Raw genomic sequence first — 15,654 nt, 5'->3', positions numbered from 1 at the left:
TTGTGTGTCTGTTTGGCTTTTTCTTTCTTAGACATAGCGTTGTCAGTTTATTTTTTACTTATGAGTTACAATGCTCCTTTGGTATCTTTCCTTTTTTTGTAGAAAATCCAACCACTGCCCACAACGTTAATTTCTTCTACTATATAATTAGTCTTTTGGTGTCCAATGGTTATCGTTAAAATTCCAAAAGCATTACAAAAGAAACATTATGAAAACTGTTTGTTTTCAACATGTTTTATAGTTCAGATGCTCCCAGAACCTTCAAAACCCCGCACCCGGGGGCGAGAGTTAGCTGGCCCCTATACAAAAATGTGTCATATCTTAGTGAAAATAGACATCATACTAAACTCAAAAACATATATTAAATGAACTTAAATTCAAAAAAAAAAAAGACTAGCAAAGGCCAGAATCTTTTCGTTGCCAATAATAGTCTTTTTTTTTAAAACTCGCATTAACTTCGACGGTTTTAATCAATTGCGTCAATTGGGCCTTCACCGGAGCCTTGCACGACAAGAATGAACCTTCAAATGAGAGAAGTAACAAACATTAACTGGTTTGTAAAAACTCTTTGATAAAGTAACTATATTGCAAGATTTTTTTAAAACTAAATTTAACAAACTCAAGTCTCAATTATTTATTGACTAGTTATTTTGCATGTTCTATAAAGTCAGAAAGAACGTGCATGTTAATGAACTGTGTCCTAATATGAATAAATCCATAACTCTTCTGATGAAAGGATGACTGTATTTATTATCTAGAAAATGCTATGTCCAGAAAATGTTATGAATTTACCAATGTCACTATGTATAGTGTATCCACCACCTCCTGCAATGTATACTTCGTCTCCTCTCTGTAGACTAAATACAACATCAAATGTCCCAGTCTTATAACCGCTTCCAGTAATATAATTGCCTGCTGTCGGCGTCTTATTGTGGTAAATTTTCGAAAATAATGAACCTCCATTCGTTGACATTAGTACCGCAGTAAAGTGATAAAGACCTTCACGGGGAGCTGTAAATATGCCAGTACTTGCTTGATATCCATTTCCTACATTGGTCCATACTTGATTGAATAAAACCTTTGTTCCATCCGACAAACTTTGTGGACTTGTCCGGTAAGCTGAAAAAGCAATCGTCTCTCCTTTCTTTAGCATTTCATTGTAACCTGCAAAAAAAGTATACGTTAGTTTTTTCAAAATACCTAATGTCAATATATGGCAATCAGTGGAGATAGAACATTAAATCGCAGCTATATCGACTAGAAAATGGGTAACACATTTGAATTAAATACGAATACAAGCAAAAATAAGTATCCATAAAAAAAGATATGTATAATATTTATATTTTTTTATATGCAATTGATGCTTGCTCTTATATCAGGTTTATGAAACGTGACTGATTCTTATCATTGATCAAAATCATATACGGAGTCATAAGCAAACTAAGAACCTATTATTTATACAGTTTTGATATTTCACAGCTGTCTTTTAAATTATAAACAAAAATTATCGTGAAATAATAATTAACTGTCAACCATTGCAATTGGATCGTATAAGATCCAGTTCGTGAATGCAACCAATTACATTTATACTTCAAAATCTGTGAAAATTCAAAAGGACTGTCAAAATGCAAAAAAAACAAATCTAAAAACATATAAAACATTTTCCGAAATAATTCCTGGTTTTAAATGTTTCAATGTCATGCATCGTTTAAATAGTGGCAAAGGAAACTATGAGTGATAGATGTGAATGTAAAGTAAAAAGAAAACATCAAACTCGAAAGATCATTCAAAATGGAGAATCTCTTATCAAATGTCAATATCTGAAGCTCTAGCACATTAAAAGAATGGAACACAATGGTCATAAAACTCCTGATTTGGAACAATATGTAGAAAATGGTTGAATACACCTGGGTTTGCGGCTATCTATTAAAAAAACCCACCAGAATGAAAGAAGTATAGAATTCCATTTATTGACAACAACTTGTGAGCAAAACAAACAGACACAATTGGTTAAAAATGTCACAAATTAGTGTTCAACAGCTAGATTTGTGTTATAATGTTAATCACTATAACGGAAACAACTATGTCAACAAAGTAACACAAAATAGCATAAAGAAACATTTTAGACATATCATATACGCAAAAATGAAAGACAAGAATACACAACATGACCACAGCATAATAACACAACCGCGGGATGTATGCATATAGAGCCGAAATAAAAGGATATTACTTAAACATGATCAAAAATATTTAAGGTTAAACTTATACAAATACAACAAATGGACCCTTTCTAGTAACACGTAATAACGATGATAAACAACGTTAGTACATAAAATACATACTTCAAGGCCGTCATGTGTTATTTTTGAGGTTGATACGGAATATTTATTTGTATCAAAGTCTTGGTATCTTTTTATTAAGTTTGAGTAGCAGCTGCAAGCTCCTGACTACTTAATGAATATTCGAATGTTTCTCCAGTGTACATCATGTTTTACAATAGAAAGAAAGAACATCTTTAATATCATGAAAACTCTTTTCCCACTTATTTTTGATGGCTGGGAATATTTAGGTCCTTTTCAGAAATTTAATATTCACTCGGTCTTGAATGATGTTGATTTTCCCATGTAATTACACGATCTTAGGGTCATATATAAACTTCGATGTTTTCAGTCTTTTTCTTCTCTGTGCGTTTTTGTCGTATAGACAAGTAATTTCAAAGAAATCGACGATCATTTAACTATATATGTCTTTGCATAACACTTATCAACGATAACACTTCTAAGAGGTTTTAGTCTGAAACTGTCGTTTCAACCTTAACAGAATATAAAAAGGGCATTTTTACAGTATGTCCAGTTTTTCAGTCAATTTTCAGACTTATCTTTTGCGGTAAAATAACTACTGACTAGCTTCTGTTTTCTGCCCATTCAGTAATTTTCGGTACCAGTGTACAAATTATCAACAGCTACTTAACAGTGTAAATATAAACTGACCAGATTTGAATTTACTGCCACCGAAATGTATGAATTGTAAGTCGCAGTCGAAAAGTTTGAAAATTACCTGGTTATTTGAAAATGAAGTTACAATTTCTTGTTAAGTCTTATAACATATATTCGATTCAAACTGGTCGGTTATTTTTATCAAAATAGGTTAACTAGTGTCATGCATTTTAAGAAGGCAATTTTCTTTGCGAACATAAATCACACGATGGTATGATGTCAAATTAGACAATTATCTACAAAAAAGTAATATTGAAGTAAAGGAGAAACAAAATCAAGAAATACTACCTTTAAAAATAAGTTTTTTTTTTAATCAACAAATGGTTTATAGGACATGCACAAAGTATTGAATGAAAAACATATAACTTTTGCTGCAAAGGAAAAATTGGGAGAACCATCTTAATATGACTGGTATTAACTAAAAGGGGGGTATACACACTTCGTTTACAAAATATACTTGAAATACTATGCTTTATAAAAAAGAAGATGTGGTATGATTACCAATGAGACAACTACCCACGAAAAGACCAAAATGACACAAACATTGACAACTATAGGTCACCGTAGGGCCTTCAACAATGAGCAAAGCTCATACCGCATAGTAAGCTATCAAAGGCCCATATAAGACAATGTAAAATAATTCAAACGAGAAAACTAACGGCCTTATTTATGTAAAAAAAAATGTTACGCAGCAGAACTACTGATTTACCTGCTCCTGATTTGGGAAAGGCAAATACAAAATGAAGCGGGCTAAACTTTCGTATGAAGGCGCTAACCGCCCATTTAACCCGGTACAACATAAGAGCAAACTATAAAAATCAACCAAAAAATGGTTACCATCAGATGGATGCAAATCAAAATATAGACTGGACGTGGAAAGGTCCTTTTGAATACGCACAATAAAGCGACACTAAGTACAGATCTGAGAATATTCACAGTAACTGTCATCTAGGTTAAAGTCAGCATTTGGAATAGCTAATTTTATTGTGATAACACATAATGTGTCCTACAATACTGTGCAAACAAGATAGTACAAAATACTACTCAGGGCTATCAGTGCAGATGAACAACTTTATATACCATGCTTTAATTTTTTGACTAATTTGAAGCATTAACATTTTGTAGTTTGAAATTAAAAAAAATGTGTATAAGATACATGATATAGAATTGACACCAAAATTAGACAATAAACAAAGTAAATTCACCTTTTGAATTTAAAGTCAACGTGGGTAGTTTAGTCATATTTTTTACACCGAGGGACTTTGCAATACACAAATTACCTTGTTTGCTGTTGTTTGAAACTTGGCTTTCGATCGTATTAATTTTTGCCATGATTTCTTCAAAAGTTGTATTTTGCTGAGCTTCAATATCAAGGAATTGATTATTTAGAACATTGATATGTGATTCTGTTGTTAATTGTTTTACTTCTTGCTTTAGAATATATCCTCCTAAGTTTTGTACATTCGCGTCAGTAACACGGGTCACATTATACAATGCAAGAAAGTCCTGGCTTCTAGCGTTCTGGTTGTTTGTCAACAAGGCAGTTTTTTGTTCAAGTGACTGAATTTTACTTTGCACAACACGCAAATCTAACGTTTGGTTGACAATTTTCAATTGCTTAATCTCGGACAGTTCTTTTATGACTTCTGTTGATGTGTTTTTCAATAAGTCTAATTGATCATTTTGTCGGACAAAACTGATTTGTAGCAATCGATGCTTTTCCTGTAGTATTGTCAAATTCAATTCCAAATCCCGATTTTTCTGCTCCAAATGTGCAAGTTCTATCGTATCGTTCGGTTTGTTAGATTGTTTTAGTTTGTCGTCCATTACGGTAAGCTTTTGTTGTAACTGAGTTGTCAGAAGTTGCAAAGTTTGTTCATTTTCGCGCTGAAACTGAAAAATCTGATTTCTTAATTCTTTCTTTTCCGCTAAATACATATCCATTGAAATGCATTGACTCGTTATGCCGGGGCTTGATGTCTGACCCGGGTTGAGAAGAAATCCTTCAACATACATCGCAAAAGTTAAACATGACAAAATAAAAATTATTGAATTGTGGCGTAAATACATTGTTCACGATGCAGTCGTATTATGTTTTTGTAGCGGCTGTCCAAGTGATCCAGAACCTAGTGAATTCCCTTTAAATCTGTTTGTTATTAAACAAAGCTGTCAACTTTTCTAAATGATTACAAGATGACACAGTTTTTATTTAAACATAGAATACCCCACTTAAATCCACAGTATTATCTTTCTGTTTGATTTATGAGTATATGTCTTCACGAATAGTTGATAACATTGTAAATAGTAGTGTTGCTAAGATACATTATATGTTTGTTGATGTGCAATTTTAAACAGAAACCGATAAATGCGAATTCCTGTACAACGCAATCTAATGTGTCTTTTATATGACAATTCAAAAACCCATTTTACTTTGGAAGAAAATAAGTTATGTCACCTATCAATTGATTCGAGATAATTGTGAGGGAAAATAGCTTTGACTTTACCTGTACCATTAATTGTTATATTTAGGAGATGATTCAGGATTGGAGATAAGGGTTGAATGAATTGGGCGAGGATATACCGGTGGGTCTAAATGTGCCGTGACGTGTGAAGTACTGATGTATAGGAAGGACCACATAAATGCTGACATGCTGTTGAGAGAAATGTATTCTCTTAATAATATGCTTAAAGAGACCTTTCTTCCCCTATTTTTCATTTATTTTCACATTTCTCTATCGGTATGACACAATATGTCTCATCTAAAGAGAAAACTTTGTTCTCGACAAATGTTTGGACAAAATTTTCCAATTAGTTTAACCTTGTCTTCTTCTAAATTTCTTAACATGACGTCATGGTAAAAGGTAAGCAGACATGATGACGTCACATAGATAAAACACAACTTTCTGCAAGTCTTTGAAAAAGAAGTATAAGCTTCAGATCTTATAGTCATTATGGAACCAGATTCCACCACTATGACCTGTGTTGCGTTATTTCTCTAATCTCGTCAAATTAAAATTATGTTTTTGAAAACGATCGGATAGCCTCGCGTTTCGAGTGGAGAAATACGTAACACATTCCACGCAGCAGTGGAATCTATATATATATCAACTTTTTTAAATCTTTATTCTCTATATATATCAATTGAGATATAAATGAATATGTGTTTATACCTTCTCCTTCTGTCACTATATAATAAGCCTTCTTTAACAAATTGTAAATTCATCTTCATCTTTTGAAAACAATCTGATCTTGATTTTTTTCGGTTCATCGTACCCTCTCATGCACTGATATTCTTTACCAATTACAAATAAACCAATAAGTATGTGCGAAAAGGACTCAAATATTCGTGTGCATGAAACGTTACTGGTGTTTTATTCAACAGTTACGTAATAGAACAAGAGTTGACAAGCCTTTCTGCTTCTCATGCGATACCTTCCATTATATTAAAACGAAAGAGAAAAACATTTTAAATATTCAAAAATTGGTAGTATAGTTAATCACGTCTGAAAACTAAACATTAAAACTACAGGACAGAAACTGGTTAATTCATTTATCCTGGAATCAGTCAACTATTGTGCAAATAACATATATACAAATAGATGATTGCCTTATTTTGGCCACGAGCATCACTGAAGACAAATGTATTGTCGAAATGCGCATCTGGTGCAAGAAAATTGGTACCGTTAATTTTATTATTTGAATTTGTCTACATTTAACTTCAACTAGTCTGCTTCAAACTAGGGAGAATTGTTATTTTAACAGTACTGTTGATATGTCAACAGTTTATTTTGTCTTTAACTCCGTGACCTGCATTTTACAATTTCGATTTCTCATACATTTGGTTATACCAAAGAATATGAAAGTCAGATGTGATCTCTGATGAAATGACAAGTCAGTCAACGTTGTAAATACATAATATGCTAAATCGCTTTCTATATTATAAAAAGATTTTTTTTTAGTTCTGAAAAAGAACATTTGATTACGTCTATTCACAGAGACACATTTAAAATCATGTTAGAAAAATGGAGTTTTGTGCAAACGCTGCTTGATTTAAATATGATTCTACAATATTCATTGTAGATTATTAATTCTAACGTCAACATACATCTATACTAATAGAATGACCTTTTATGAGCATTGTTTCTCCATACAAATTGGTTATCTGATGACATATGTACATATAAGTTAATCAAATCATTTGAACTATAAGTTATCAGTGGAAATTAAGCAGGTTCAACCCACCACTTTGTATTATTTCCTGAACCATCAGTTGTAATCAAATATTTTTTTCTATGTATGTAGGAGTTTGTTGCACTTCAGTGTTCCTGTTGTTTTCCTCTTATAGTTTATATATTTCCCTTGGTATTAATTTGTTACCCAGATATGTTTTCTCTCAATCGATTTATTACTTTTGAACAGTAGTAATATTACTGTTGCCTTCATTATGCCTTTTAAGCGGACAAATGCCCGAAAATAAAGTAAGACATGGGTTTTTAAAGGTACATACCCTAATCATATATTGGGGATTAGGTTTATTGTTAATAAATTCACGAGTATTAATACAGATAAACGGTTGTTCCCTCCCAACTGTTTTAGATAAGCTTTCCATATAAGAATCTATACTTATACCTGGCGTACAAAATTATGAGTTCGGTATCTATGATCGGTTTTTTACTGTCTGTTCACGTCAAACTTTTTGAAATGTTTGAGTTGCATGGTATTAACTGCCTTTGATAATGCTTTTCCATTGACTTCTTCTAACGGAGTGAACATTTTGTAGTCGGTTTACTTGTTCGTATGGATATCTAAGAGTTTACTTTTTTTATTCCAATAACATTTGCAGCCATAATCATGCACACGTATATTTATTAAATTCTCAAATCGATAACTACATTTTATTGTTTTAGATATAAGTGTTGGGAAACTTAAAATTTGTGTTCAGGAATCCGATGGAAAGAATTATATATCAATTGTTTACTGTTCTGTAATGTATAAGCTTTACAGATAAAGAGATATCATTTGAATCTCGGTGTTTGGCTAAATACGTTTCTTAACAACGGTTTTTATCATACTTTTTTCTATCCTTTTTAGGATAAACATTAAAACGTATAGTTTGTAAAACATTTAATTCCGTTTCCGGATTCGTTCAATTGTCTGAAATTGAACAATAAGGGTTTTTTTTCGTTGTACAAGTCGTTCCTTCCCTTATTGTTTGTGTGGTTCCAAATGAAAACAAAAAGTAGTAAAGTAAAACCTCATATGTAAAAGTGCAGGAGAGTATGATTCATATAAGTAGTTTTAGTGTTTTTGTTTTGCTTTTGATCATTGCTAGCATTGTTTTGTTCAAAAATATGTGTTAATATTTTATTTGTGCCTCACTTTTTGATATTCGTTTAGAATTTTCCTCTGAGTTCGGTATTTTTGTTATTTTACTTTTTCCTGCAATATTATTTAGATAGTCACTTCTTTTTTAAACTATCTTTCGATATGATTATTAAACAAACAAAGAACGCTTCCTCTGTTTCACCTACACTATTTTCTGTGAATGTCCATGATTGACTCGGCCGGGGATAACGTGTTGTAAAACGGTAAAAAACAGCTACTTAACATGCTTAAAGTTGCAACACATATCAACAATTTAAAAAAAAAATTGTGTCTCACATTTTTTTTAGCAAGCTCGGCCTCATATCTTGACTTAAATCTATAAATTGACAATGAGGGTCGGTTGAAAACAAAAGTTTACGACAAAAGAGATGATTTCAGCTTTCCAATTGCGAACTTTCCATTTCTAAGTAGCAACAATCCAGCAGAACCTGCATACGGGTATATATCTCCCAATTGATGCGATATTCCCATGCTTGCATTTCCTATCATGATGTTTTGATAGAGGATTGCTGCACACAAGGAAGCTATTAAACCAAGAGTTCCAAAATTGTGAATTTGAAAACATCCCTTCGTAAATTTTACGGACATCAATACGAGTTGGTTGACTGTTATGGAATAACCGTTTCACAAATGATATCGGCTATATTTCTTACGTCGTAACTACAATCCCCTTCCTTTTCATGAATGTGACCTACCGACTTAGACTATTTACCGGATTTGTTATCACATAAGCAACACGACGGGTGCCACATGTGAAGCAGGATCTGCTTACCCTTCCTGGACCACCCCTAGTTTTTGGTGGGGTTCGTGTTATTTATTCTTGTGTTTTCTATGTTGTGTCATGTGTTCTTTTTTTTGTCTGTTTGTCTTTTTCATTTTTAACCATGGCGTTGTTACTTTGTTTTACATTTATGAGTTTGACTATCCCTTTGGTATCTTTCGTCCCTCTTCTTTACATCTGCACATATTTCTTGAAAAAATTAAAAGCTAGCATGCAATATTGGTACATTGTTCTAAATGTTTATAGAAATAACACACAACATCAGTTATTCGATTTTGACGGACGAGAATTTAAGCATAGATGCAAATTCGGTATTCCTCATTATCTAATCATGGGTCGTTTGGAGGTAGTTGCTAACATCTACGTCACTTTGGTCTCGGATGGCTTGTTATCTAATTGAAAATCAAACCGCATGTAGTTATCAGGGGCGGATCTAGACATTTAAAAGTTGGGCAACCCAGGACAAAAAGGGATGGGGTCCAGCCATATGTTCCCATTCAAATACATTAATCGTTAAATAAAAGGGGGTCCCAACCTCTGGACACCCCCTGGATTTGCCACTGCATATTATATAACAATATAGTGTTATTAACTGGCTATTTCTGTATTGGCACTGTTATAGATTCAATGTTTGCTGTATTAGCCTCGAGACCTGTAGGGTCGAGGGCCAATACAGCTGACCGAGAATTTATACCAGTGCCAATACAGAAACAGCCAGTTCATAACACTTTTATCAAATAATCCAACTCTTTCAATGCAGGCTTGTTCTGAATTTACATACAGCAAATGTGAATATAGGGCCAATATTTCCAATACTGGCAATGATTTGAATATATTGCCAATATTTCCAATACGGACTAGCAATGAATCCTGAACTTCATGCATAAAATATGTTTACATGTATTCATCTCGTGATTTATATGGCCAAGACGACGTCACCAGTGTGACACATGCTGCTTTGGCAGTATTAGGGCTGTTTTAATCGTATTATGTAATCACATTGCGTGTGCGTTTATATGTCCTTTTGAAATTTCCAAATAAAACAATTTTATAAAATAGTATATCAACAGTACATGCAGGGACAGTATATACACGTTAGTATAGGAAGTCCATGAATAGTAGTATTATATAAAAAAGAAGATTTGGTATGATTGCCAATGAGACAACTCTCCACAAGAGCCTAATATGACACAGACAGTAACAACTTTAGGTCACCGTACGGCCTTCGACAATGAGCAAAGCCCGTACTGCAAAGTCAGTTATGAAAGGCTCCGAAATGACAATGTTAAACAATTCACTCGAGAAAACTAACGGCCTTATTTATGTGAAAATTGAACGAAAAACAAATATTAAACACATAATCAATTTAACGACAACCACTGACTTGGGACATGCACATACATACATAATGAGGCGGGGTTAAACATGTTAGCGGGATCCCAATCCTCCCCCTAGCCTGGGATAGTGATCTAACAGTACAACATAAGAACGAACTATGAAAATCTGTTGAAAAAGACTTAACTCATCAGATACACAAAAGTACAAGTGGACGTGGTCGGGTACTTGTACATCCCGACAACAAAAAGACACTAGGAACAGATATGAGAGTATTCTCATTCAACTGTCAGCTAAATCAAAGCCAATTAAACCTAATAAAACAAACCATGCATCTAAGACTAAATTATCAATCCGTACACATCCAACATCCAGTGGTTTTAGTGTAAAGACGTCATAAACAGTCAGAGAAAAATATGACCTTGTGCAATGACAAGATACAGGTAACGATAGATTGTAGATCCATGGATGTGTTTATGAATATAACATACTAGCAATTTTTAGTTTGCTTTTAATTTACTAATAACAAAATCAATATTTATACCAATAAAAACAATATTTAATGATCTTATTACAACGTTAAATCTATAACCTTTTAGAATAAGTTTATTGACAGGAGCGATAAGTTTACAAGGATCATTTCTTAATTTCTGGGCACGGCAATAACATTTCCGTAAAAATGAGGATGTGCTTTCCCGTTTGAAATAATGATGTCTGTTTATTCTGATCGTAAACACAACTTGCGATTGCGTTGGTAATTTTATACAAAAAGAATTGTTTCAAAATAAAAGTACATAAACATATCAATTTGGTCATAGACCGCATTTGCCTAATAGATTACGTAAAACAATGACAAACTTGCAATCAATTTTCACATCTTTCGACAACTACGCGCCCTAGAGGTGATCTTGGAGTTGTAGCAACTACATCAGATTCTGTTCCAAAAGACGATATTTCAGTAGGCTGACTCAGAGTATACGTAATTCTAGCGATTCAGTCCTACTGTTTGTACCGGTGTCATAAACGACTGCAATATATTGTTTGGTGTACATGAGTTTTAAGAAGCAAAATTTATTATCAACAATTGTATCACTAGACTATTCATAAATGTATGGCTGAAAAGTATTCTAAAACTTATTAACTAAATCTATATTTATTTCATTCAGTATAATTTGATTTTTATTAACACGCATATAAATCAATTTAAAACGCGTCTAATCCTTTACACAGTAAAAGTAATTGTGAAGTCTAAAGATCTCTAAAGATACAAAAATTGTGGTATTTATTTAATCTTAATAACAGTAAGACACGAATAGTCAGCATTTACGGTAACTCCGGCATAAACAAACAATTTGTCATTCGCTTGAGCCTCCACTACAAGGGAAATAGTATTTGTTGCCATATGAGGCGACGCCGCAGACGCTCCAAAAGCAATGATGTCATCATTTTTCTTAAGGTGGTACGAACAACTGTTACAGCTGGTTCTAAGTTCGGCGGAAATGAAATAGAGACCGGAAGTTTCACAAATGAATTTCCCGGTTGACTGAAAGGCTGTAACACCCGCGTTTGATATTCCTACTTTTGAGTGAATGTTCGGGAATTTGACGGTTAAATCTTGAAATGTTTGTTCGACTGTGACACAGGCTGTTATTCCAACTGAAAACATAGTAAAACATAGTTTTATTTGAAATTATGTGTTATATGTTAAGATAAAGGCATATATCATGTACATGAACGTTTAAAAAATCTCAGTTTGCAATTGGTATTGTTTCTTTCTCATAGTGCTCAAATATATTTCATGTATTTGTCCTGTGTGTACTTCTTCTTTAATGATTGACTGATTTTTGGTTTTAAAAACTATTTCAGCACCTTTCAATAGTTGCTCGTCTGCAAATCATACACTTGTGACGTCAAACCCCTGTTCATATCTCTAATTTTTAATTTACACGTTATAGAAGTTTAAAAAAAAAGTAGAAAGTATCGATATGGGCGCACTTAAAATTTATAACTATTGATGTATTCTCTTGCTAAATATTATTGCTGAATATTATTTTATATCAAAGACATCTAGATATTCTCCCAAGTTGTAATCGTCGATAAACTTATTGATTTTGGATGAATCGAAGGATTTCAAGTATCAAGACTTGCATTATAGTTAATATCAGTGTGGTTTAATTAAATGTTGAAGTCGAATTTACAAAGTTTTCGCTATAAGCAGTACATGTATTATCGAATTTATAAAACTGAGTGTTTAGAATTTGAATATATATGTACTTGAATAAATACTACTTCTGTTATTTTTGGGACCGATTATTTAGAAAGTGGAGGGAGCATATTTTTGGAATCTCGTTTTTTGTGATTTATTTTGTCACCTCCCGCTTTCTTTTGGCGCTATATCTCCATTCTCACTTGTTATCTCCTATATACCCCATCCCCACTTTGTTCAAACACTATTTTCAACACCCCAAAAGATTGCCATCGCCCGCTTTATACGTTCGTTTCAAAATATTTGAACGAGTTAAATTAAATAGCAGTAGACTGTCTTTAGCACAGTCGGGTTACATTCTCGGATTGTATGTAAATCCAACCGCTCGTATTCTGAATATTGGTTTTGGATTATAAAGAACATCAAGAATTTGCAAGAAACTACTTGAAGCTAAACATGCTAAATAAAATGTCATTTTCACAAAACGTTGTATATAGTTATCAAACTTAAGGTACCAGGATTATAATTTAGTACGCCAGACGCGCGTTTCGTCTACATAATACAATATGCTTTATTTTAAAAACACTCAGTCACATTGACATGTGAAACAAGAGGTAAATTACAAAATACAATCACATACAATTAAAGAAATAAATAAAACAACTTAGAAATGAAATACATGTATATAGAAAATTACTTTACTTTATATTATAATATTTTAGTTAACTTTGAAATGAATAAAGATACGTTTTTAAGTACATTAATATTAGTCAATGAGAGTAGTCCTTTCATTTTTGCTTCACTCGGATATTTCACATAGTACTCTGGAATATGCTGATTTCTGATATTTTTTACCAATAAAGAATTACATTCAAATAAATAATGGTATTCGTTGCCAATTGCAGTTAAACACAAATTACATGTCCTCTCTTCTTTTGGAATGTTATACCATCTTCCCAACTCTACTGGAATTTTTAAATTGCAGCATCTTAATTTTGAAATATATTTACGTTCGAATGGTGTTAATTTTAAAAGATAGTTTTCTAGTCCAAAGATTGTTTTAAAAAGTCCATAAAATTCTCCTCTGGATGAGTTGTCAATTTGACTATGCCACTGTTGAATGAATGAATCTTTTAGTTTTTCTTTCAGTGCGATTTTTAATTGATTTATATCTAATGGTGATTGCTGAGTATAGCTTAGTCCGGCATTGTCTAGGATCGATTTAATGTAATCCATCCATTTGAAAGTGTGATCATCTTTTAATTTGAACATAATTTGATAAAATATACTGCTCAGTTTATTTTCATTGGTGAGAAGTTTGTTCCAAAAACACACCATCCTACATTTAATTACGGTATCTATTGGTGTACGACCAAGTTCTCCATATGTCATAAAATTTGGTGTCGACGATCTAATTTTCAACACATTCCGGCAAAACTGCAAATGGACTTTTTCCAACATGTAATTATTTCCAAATCCCCATATCTCACATCCATATGTCAGAATCGGAAGTACAAGTGCATCAAACAGTTGTAATTGTAAGTCGACAGGTATAGAGAGGTTACGTATCTTTGTATAGAGACTAAAAAGAGCTTTCTCTGCTTGTTCGCTAAGACGTTTCTTCGCTGTTGCAAATGAACCATTGTAATTAAAGGATAGTCCTAGATATGGATACGAATCTTGAATTTCAATAGACTGGTTAAATATTTGAAACTTTGGTAATGTTCCTGATTTCCGTTTGCAAAACACAACAACCTTTGTCTTCGATAAATTAACATTTAACTTCCATCTGACACAGTATCTTTCAAAAACATTTAAGGCGTGTTGCATTGATTCGGCCGTTTCAGATATAATTATAGTGTCATCGGCGTACAAAAGAACGAAAAGTTTAATATATATATGCAAATGGTTGTGGCAAATGTTTTCGATAACTTGCAAGTTCTGAACATCGTTTCCGGCAAAGAAAGACTCCAGATCGTTTAGATAAACAGCAAATAAAAAGGGGGATAAGTTTTCTCCCTGTCTCACTCCGATGTTACAGTTAAAAACGGCTGACACTTCGTTCCCATTCCTGACGCAAGATTTAACATCACTATACATACTATATATTACTTTAAAAATGTTCCCAGAAATATTCGCCTTTTGTAATTTTATCCATAAAGATGTATGCGAGATTGTATCAAAGGCTCTCGAAAAATCAACAAAAGTGCAAAAGAGTTTTTTTCCAAGTGCTTGATAAATTGATATTAATGAATGTAATACAAATATGTTATCCAATGTACTATATCCTTTTCTGAAACCTGTTTGAGCCTCGGAAATCAGATTGACCTCAGTTGACAGTTCCCCAAGTCTTTCATTTAAGATAGATGTGAAAGTTTTCCCAAGACATGACACTAATGTTATTGGTCTGTACGAATTAGGATCATATATATTGCCTTTATTCTTGAAGATAGGTTGAATAATTCCCATTGTCCATGAATCTGGTACCTTCCCGGTATTTAAAACAAGATGAATAACTTGTGATAGATGGTCAACAATTCCTTAACTGTATGTTTAATATGTTCATTCACAATACCATCATATCCGGAAGCCGTATTGTTTTTAAGTTTTTTGACGACATTCAAAATTTCTTCTTCTGTGATTGGAGAATTTAAAATTCTGTTAATGTTCTCTGGTGGTACCTTTGTTAAATCTATGTCTGAGTTGTCTTCGATGACTTCACCTTGGCTTAAACGTTTGAAATGTTCATACAAGTCTTCAATTTTAACAGCATCAGTTTTATTTGATTTGTTTGTATTTATACTATTTAATTTTTGCCATAGCCGTTTTGGGTCAGATTTAGCCAGTTTTGTAAGATCTTTTGCGGTATTCATTTGGAAATCATTATAATTCCGATTTAGTTCTTTTTTTATAAGATTTACTTGCTTCTTTTAAAGCCTTTTTATTTT

The 15,654-nt window shown here is 32.7% G+C and overlaps 1 protein-coding gene across 1 annotated transcript; it reads right to left on the bottom strand.

Annotated features, from left to right (window-relative positions):
* Window positions 1-619: 619 nt before the first annotated feature.
* LOC134686161 (uncharacterized) lies at window positions 620-5,164 on the bottom strand. The gene is made up of 2 exons (XM_063545834.1): window positions 4,280-5,164; window positions 620-1,164 (listed from the first exon to the last, which is right to left on the bottom strand). Exons 1-2 carry the CDS (start codon window positions 5,067-5,069, stop codon window positions 755-757), a joined length of 1,200 nt encoding a protein of 399 aa, XP_063401904.1. The 5' UTR covers window positions 5,070-5,164; the 3' UTR covers window positions 620-754.
* Between the last annotated feature and the right edge of the window lie 10,490 nt (window positions 5,165-15,654).

The sequence above is a fragment of the Mytilus trossulus genome, chromosome 10 (genome assembly GCF_036588685.1).
Source record: "Mytilus trossulus isolate FHL-02 chromosome 10, PNRI_Mtr1.1.1.hap1, whole genome shotgun sequence".
Lineage (NCBI taxonomy): Eukaryota > Metazoa > Mollusca > Bivalvia > Mytilida > Mytilidae > Mytilus > Mytilus trossulus.
This window is presented reverse-complemented; position numbering and strand designations above follow the sequence as displayed.

What these genes read in the sequence shown, in the direction of transcription:
- LOC134686161 (XM_063545834.1), bottom strand. Translation starts at nt 5,069, where the DNA reads ATGTATTTACGCCACAATTCAATAATTTTTATTTTGTCATGTTTAACT. An exon ending in TTCAAACAACAGCAAACAAG is followed by an intron (nt 1,165 to 4,279) that starts GTAATTTGTGTA and finishes CTTTTTTTGCAG; the next exon opens with GTTACAATGAAATGCTAAAG.